Source organism: Mus caroli, chromosome 9 (assembly GCF_900094665.2).
Source record: "Mus caroli chromosome 9, CAROLI_EIJ_v1.1, whole genome shotgun sequence".
Lineage (NCBI taxonomy): Eukaryota > Metazoa > Chordata > Mammalia > Rodentia > Muridae > Mus > Mus caroli.
Genome location: NC_034578.1, coordinates 86,000,714 through 86,008,214, shown reverse-complemented (window position 1 = coordinate 86,008,214; position 7,501 = coordinate 86,000,714). Strand labels below are relative to the sequence as shown.

General features: G+C 46.0%; 1 protein-coding gene across 1 annotated transcript in view; it reads right to left on the bottom strand.

Moving 5' to 3' along the window:
* Positions 1-7,159: 7,159 nt before the first annotated feature.
* Positions 7,160-7,501, bottom strand: part of LOC115031958 (ras-specific guanine nucleotide-releasing factor 1-like) — a 20,335-nt gene continuing 19,993 nt past the window's right edge. The window contains exon 7 of the mRNA XM_029481975.1: positions 7,160-7,468. Within this exon, the coding sequence (XP_029337835.1) occupies positions 7,376-7,468 (93 nt within the window). The 3' untranslated portion in view covers positions 7,160-7,375. The remainder of the gene's footprint in view (positions 7,469-7,501) is intronic.

The window sequence follows — 7,501 nt, the reverse complement described above, 5'->3', positions numbered from 1 at the left end:
GAGAGAGAGAGAGAGAGAGAGAGAGAGAGAGAGAGACTGAGCCTGGCTTGAACATTTGAAATCTCAAAGGCTACCCCTAGTGACACATTTCCTCCAACAAGGTCATACCTATTCCTACAAGGCCACACCTCTGAATAGTGCCACTCCTTGTGAATCTATGGAACTCATTTCCATTCAAACCACCATAATGAGAAACACCAGTGTACCTGATTTTGCCTTATTTACAAGTTCAGCATCTTGGGTATTGCTAATTTGGGTGTGAAGTTTGACTTTTAAGAACATTACATTAGAGGATACTTAGGGGCTGGCAAAAGACTCGGTGTAGAAAGACTCATGCTAAACAGGTTGACGGCTGGAGGCTGGGATAAATGCTGGGTTATCAAGATAGCATCTTGCAATGCCAGCATTTGGAAAGCAGAGACAAGAGCTCTCTGGAACAAGATGGCTGTATAGGTGAGCTACATGAGTTCTGGGTTCGATGGAGAAACCCTGCTTTCCTTTCTATAAAAGAGTTAAATACTATCACAGGATGCTGTAGTCTAAGCAGTGGGCTTCAACAGAACAGACTAAAAACCAAGTTAGTCACTCATATTCAAGTTTCCTATGATCAACCCTAAGCTAAGCTCTTTATTTGACCTTTAGAACCAAGGACTGGATGTGGTAGCATATGTCTTTAATCTCAGCACTGGGGAGGCAGAGGCAGACAGATCCCTACGAGTGAGTTCAAGGCCAGCCTGGTCTATTCAGTGAGTTCTTGGCCAGCCAGTGCTACATAATGAGACCCTGTCTCCAAACAACCAAACCAAACAAACCAACTAAAACTAAAATAAATATACAGAAGCCCCACAAAAAACAAAACAACAAAACAGAACCATAGGAAGGAGAGATGACAGCCAAATCTTCAAACAGATTGGTCACAGTAGAATGAAATTCCTTTGGTCCTGAGAGCTTGCTTAGAGGTTTTAGACAGGGAGAGCAGATACTCAGTATTCTGAGTCCTTCTGTATTTGGGGAAAGCAAGCAGCTTCAGGGGGAATGTACACAGTGTGATGAGGGAGGAAGGGGACACCTGCTTAGCCAATCAGATCACCTGCATCAACCCTGGCGACCAAGGTGGTGGCAGGTGTCATGGCCAGATCATCCTCACATTTCTTTTTGTCTTAACTGGAAGTTACCTGATGCTAAGCAAATAATTTTATTGTTTTGCTCTTTCTCTTTTGTAAGAAAAGCAGCGTTTAGATGACCAGATGGCCAGTCAGCTTGTGTGTGTTCATATGTGGGTCAGCAAATGCACGTATGTGGAGGTCAGAGGTCAGTCTCCAGTGTCATTCCTCTGCACCTGTCCACATTGGTTTTTGAGACAGGTTCTCTCATTGCATGGAGCTCACTCATTTGGTTAGACTAGAAGGTCAGAGTCATAGTTTGAATATGCTTCCCTAGGAAGTAGTAGCACTATTTGGAGGTATGGCCTGTTGGAATAGGTGTGTCACTGTGGGTGTGGGCTTTAAGACCCTCATCCTAGCTGCCTGGAAGTCAGTCTTCTGCTAGCAGCCTTCAGATGAAGATGTAGAACTCTCAGCTCTGTCTGCACCATGCCTGCCTGGGATGCTGCCATGTTCCTGCCTTGATNATAATGGACTGAACCTCTGAACCTGTAAGCAAGCCCCAATTAAGTGTTGACCTTATAGAGTTGCCTTGGTCATGGTATCTGTTCACTGCAGTGAAACCCTAACTAAAGGAGTCAGTAAGCCCCAGGGACCTTTCTGTCTCTAGCTCTGCATTATAGACCCATGCCACCATGCTTAGCACTGCTATATAGATTCTAGGAGACTAGGCTAGGTTCTCATACTTTCATGACAAGCACTTCACTGACTGAGCCATGTCTTAGCCCTGTTTATTTTATTTTATTTTAACTTATGTTTTTAAAATTACTGTCCTATGTAGCCCAGGCTTGACTACCCAACCTTCGTGCTTCGACTTCCTGGTGGGAATTACAAATGACAGCTACACCTTTTTATTCTGTGTTAAGTATTTTAAGGTTGAGTATTTATCTGAAGTACTTTTGATCAGAAGTGTTTTATGGTTAAGAATTTTTTAAATTTTATTTTATTTTTAATTCATTTTTTACACTTAATATGCCACTCCCTGTAGCCCCCTCCCCCATCCACCCTCTGACTGCTCCAAGTCCCACACCTACTCTCCACCCCACCCTGTCTCCAGGTGGATGCCCCCACCCCCCACCTCACCTGACCTCTAAACCTCCTGGGGCCTCCAGTCTCTTGAGGGTTAGGAGCATCATCTCTGAATGAACACAGACCCGGAAAGTCCTCTACTGTATGTGTATTGGGGGGGCTTCATATCAGCTGGTGTATGCTGTCTGGTGGTCCAGGGTTTGAAAGATCTCGGGGGTCCAGATTAATTGAGACTGCTGGNCCTCCTACAGGGTCCCCTTTCCTCAGCTTTTTTCAGTCTTCCCTAATTCAACAACAGGGGTCAGTTGCTTCTGTCCATTGGTTGGGTGCAAATACCTGCACCTGACTCTTTAGGCTGCTTTTTGGGTCTTTTTCAGTCTTTTGGCAGTCATGCNNCATCCCTTTTTGCCTCAGTAATAGTGTTACTATTACTAACCTTGGGACCTCCCCTTGAGTTGTATCCCACTTTGGGCCTGTTGCTGGACCTTCTTTTCCTCAGGCTTCTCTCTATTTCCATCCCTGTAATTCTTTCAGACAGGAACAATTATGGGTCAGAGGTGTGACTATGGGATGGCAACCCCATCCCTCACTTGATGTCCTGTCTTCCTGCTGGAATAAGTTCCCTCTCCCTACTGTTGGGCATTTCATCTAAGGTCTCTCCCTTTGAGTCCTGAGAGTCTCTCACCTCCCAGGTCTCTGGTGCATTCTGGGGGATCCCCCCAACCTCTTATTTCCTGAGGTTGCCTGTTTCCATTCTTTCTGCTGGCCCTCAGGGCTTCAGTCCTTTTCCCTNACCCAATACCCCATCAGGTTACCCCCTCCCCCCCATCCCATCCACTTTCCCTCCCAGGTCCCTCCCAGGTCTCTCCCTTCCTCCCTCCCCACTTGTGATTCCTTTCTTCTCTCTCCCAAGTGGAATTGAGGCGACCTCACTTGGACACTTGTTGAGCTTTTTGAGTTCTGTGGATTTTCTTTTATTTAATTTTTTTTTTTTTTGCAGTATATAAGACGAAATATCTGGGGACATGGAACCTAAGTTTAAAAGTGAAATTTGTGCATATTTCTTTTGCACCTTATACATATAGCCTGAAGGTAATTTGATATGCTATTTTAAAAGTTACTTAAAGTGTATGGGTGTTTTGCTTGCATTTGTGTCTGTGCACCAATTGTCAGGTCCCTGGGGACTGGAGTTTTAGATGGTTGTGAGCTGCCATGTGCGTGCAGGGCACCAAACTCTGGAAATGCTGTAGAGGCACTCTTTTTTTGTTTGTTTGTTTGTTTGTTTGTTTTGAGACAGGGTTTCGTGTAGCCCTGGCTGTCCTGGAACTCACTTTGTAGACCAGGCTGGCCCCAAACTCAGAAATCTGCCTGNCTGTAGAGGCACTCTTAACTGCGGATCCGTCTTACCAGCCCCTGGTGCACCATTTTTGATGTGCTTGTTTTTGACTGTGCTCCATCTCATTAAGTCAACTATATAGGTTTCCACGTGTGGTGCCTGGTGCTGCGTTGGAAATCAAGGAGTTTTAGGTTTGGGGACATTTTGGACTTTGGGTTTTCAATGAGTGATTCTTGGCTTGTGTTGGCTTCTCTTGGTGCTGTGACTAAATTCCTGACAGAAAGCAATTCAAGGGAGGAGTGGATTTTTGGCTCATGGCTCAGGGGACATAACCCATCATGGTGGAGGAGACACGGGGGCGGGAGCATAAGGCGGCTGGTGACATTGCCAAGTTGTCAGCTACTTCCTCCTGTTACCCTTTGTGTCTAGCCCCGGATCAGCCTGTGGAAACCCAAATGTATTTAGGGTGGGTGTTCCTGCTTTACTTAAGACCTTTCTGGAAATACTTTCTCTCCCTGACGTGGTTGGAAGTCAGCCTCCTAGGTGATCCTAAGTCTAATCAAGTTGACCATGAAGATTAATGACCATGGTGGTGAACCTGAAGGTTAAATCTAGGCTTTATCCTTTGGAGATCTTTCTCTCTCTCCTCTGCCCTTTCTTTAGCCCCATCATAAGTGAGAGGAGGGANCATTCATGGTACATGTGGTAGGCTTTCTACCTGTGACTGATGGTGGTGGTTATGGGTGGAGCTGAGGGGACTTTTGAGGTGGATGTGGGCTCAGGACTCAGACCTAGAAAGACCAAATGCAGTGACCAGCTACCTCCTCCAGGGAGCAGTGCTCAGGCCTTTCCCATTTGCTGATCTGCTCGCCTTCCCCTGTAGCCTCACTTGGAGGCTTTGGAATGTGCCATATGCATACACATGGTATTACCAAATCTTGAGTGCTCTTCCATTTGGAATCCTTTTCTCTGGGTTTCCATTTATTTGTTTGTGTGTGTGCACACAAACACATATATGTGATACAGTGTGCATGTGGTTGGAGGACAACTTACACAAATCTCTTATTTCCTTATGAGTCCCAGAGATCAAACTCAGGTCATCAGGCTTGGCAGCAAGAGCCACCTTTGCCTGCTGAGCCATTTGCCAGTCCTCTCCCAGGCTTCCCATGGCTTGATTTCCTCTGCTGTGCTCCTACCTCTTTCCCAAGAACATGAACACATTGCCCGTCCTTACTAGCATTTCTCAAACATTGTAATTCTCTCATGCCTTTGGGACTTTTTGTCTGTCTGTCTGTCTGTCTGTCTCCCTCTCTCTCTGCATGGCACGCCCCTCCCCAACTCCCCTTTCTGCCTGTCAGATTCGCCTTTTCTCAGCTTTGATGCCTTCACTCGCATGGAACTTCATTTCTCTGCTCACTTTGATCCCAGCACACTGGTCTGGCTTCCTTAGCATCCCCCAAAGTACTTTCAGCACCNGTGTCTGGCAGTGTGACTCTTATAGTCTGTTCCTCTAGTCACTGAAAGATAGCTATACATTTCTTCCCTCCCTGTTCCCACCGAGAACATAAATCCTCTCTCCTTGCACACGACATATAGAATGTTGTATATCATTCTGAGGTTTCTGGGGCTGGTTTGTAAGAAGCCTTGCAAATTTATTCCTGTGACTTGGAGCAGTCACTCTTGGGATGCAGCTGACATAGGGCAAGACACTCAAGTCACATAAGGATGCCACTCTGAACGATCCTGTTGACAGTCCCAGAGCAGCACCTGGCCAAACGTCAACTTCCGGCTGTGTGAGACAGCCATCTTGGATATCTGGGCCAGTACACCTTCATATGATTGAAGCCCTTGCTCCTGTTCAAGGCTATAGTCTAATGACAGTCCTCAAGCAAGAGCTGCCAGCAGAGCCCAGTCATCCACAGACAGAAGTGCAAACAGCTTTAAGCCATTCGCTTTATGAGTGGTTTGTTTTGGGAATAATAGGTGATGGGATCAGTCAACCTCATCAGACCAAAGCAGGGGTTATGTCACTGTCACTTGAGAGTTCTGGTGCTAGCCCAGGTAAGGAACAACTCTCATCCAATAGTTTTTTGTGGGAGCAAACTAAACCTATCAAAACTTACCATTCACCTTGAGATAGAGTAGGCTTATTAGCAAGGGGTAATCAGGAAACATATTTTTTACAAAAATGGAAATTTTTTTCCCAAACAAGCTGTAAGTTGAAATATTTTGGGACTTGAAATAGGATTCTCATGCCACTAGGTATTGCTCATAGCAAACACTGTTTGCTATAGTAAGTATGCCGGACACTTCTGAGTGAACCTGTATTTTCTCTACTGTACAATGTAAAAAAAAATCATGGGGGGCTAGAGAGATGAGATATAGCTCAGTGGGTAAGAGAACCTACTGCTCTTCTGAAGGTCCTGAGTTCAAATCCTAGCAACGACATGGTGCCTCACAACCATCCATAATGAGATCAGACGTCCTCTTCTGGTGTGTCTGAAGACAGCTACAATGTATGTACATATAACAATAAATAAAGCTTGGGACTCGAGTGGGGCCTGAGCAGGCAGGGCTGGAGTGAACAGAGGTCCTGAGTTCAATTTCCATCAACCACATGATGGCTCACAACCATCTGTACAGCTAAAGTGTACTCACATACATAAAATAAATAAATAAATCTTTAAAAAAAATCATGGTAAAAGCCAGGCGTGGTGGCGCATGCTTTTAAAATCAGCACTCGGGAGGCAGAGGCAGGCGGATTTCTGAGTCCGAGGCCAGTCTGGTCTACAAAGTGAGTTCCAGGACAGCCAGGGCTATACAGAGAAACCCTGTCTCGAAAACCTAAAAAAAAAATCGTGGTAATCTTCACAGAATAAGCACTGCCTTATTATATTCCTGCTAGAAGGCATTTAGACAAGACTAAAGTATATGCAATAAACACACTCTGTTACTGATTTCCTAATTCTATGTCATGGAACCACAAGGTATACAGACTCGGGGTATCTCAACATAAGCTTGTAGTGACTGGCAGGCAGCAGGAAGAGGAGAAGTGACATTTTTGCATTCCTGACCTCCAGTGGAGCCTGGGCAGAGGTCAACCAGGGTCATCACAACTTGGTGTTTGGATGACATTTTCCAAGAGAACTTCTAGGGACACTTCTACTGAGTCTGCTTTTCATGCTGTCCAGTGTTCATCCTAGATCAGGGGCAGCACGGTGCTAGAAGGGTGGCATTTGGTGCACAGGGCATGGTTCTCAGAAGAGAGGACCCCTTTCCAGCCAGGTTTACTGGGAGANAAATGGGGACTGTTGAGAGCTGCGACTTTGGCTGAAGAAGCCACTTTGGAAATTGGCATCACTGTCAGCAGGTGTGGCTTTTCCCTCCTCTCCCACTCCCTCCTTCCCCTCCCCCACCAGGTTATAATGACCACATGGAACAGNCTGGGGAGGATGCCTGGGCAGTCTGAGCCATNCCAGGGGCCTGGGCTGGGAGAGATGAAGCAGGACTGGAGTTTGAGATTTGTGTCATATTGGTTCTGTNTCCTTTTCTGATTGAGATGAGGGCCCGGGAGGGCTGACACGGAGCAGAGTTGTTGGAAGGGGCAGGCGTCACAGAAAGGGAGGCAGAGTCTGAGAGTGCAGACATCTATATTTTGAGTGCAGACATTTGTATTTCGGTTTTACGGGACAAGAAGAGATAATATATTCTCGGGGAAGCACACGCTGGAGAACAAGTACAGAGGCACGCGACGATTATATACAATAATCGTAAAGCAGGTGTTCACAGAAGCAGCTGGGGGGCAGCTTGTGTTANGCTGCGGCGCCAGTGGGTGGGGAGAACAGCCTCATGTGGGGAGTTTTGGTTCAATTAGGAGCGAAGACTCATACAGGCTTTCTTCGTCCAACATGAAAGATTCATCCAGTAAGTACTGAATTACCTGAAATGAGAGGAAGGAACAATAGAATTGTGG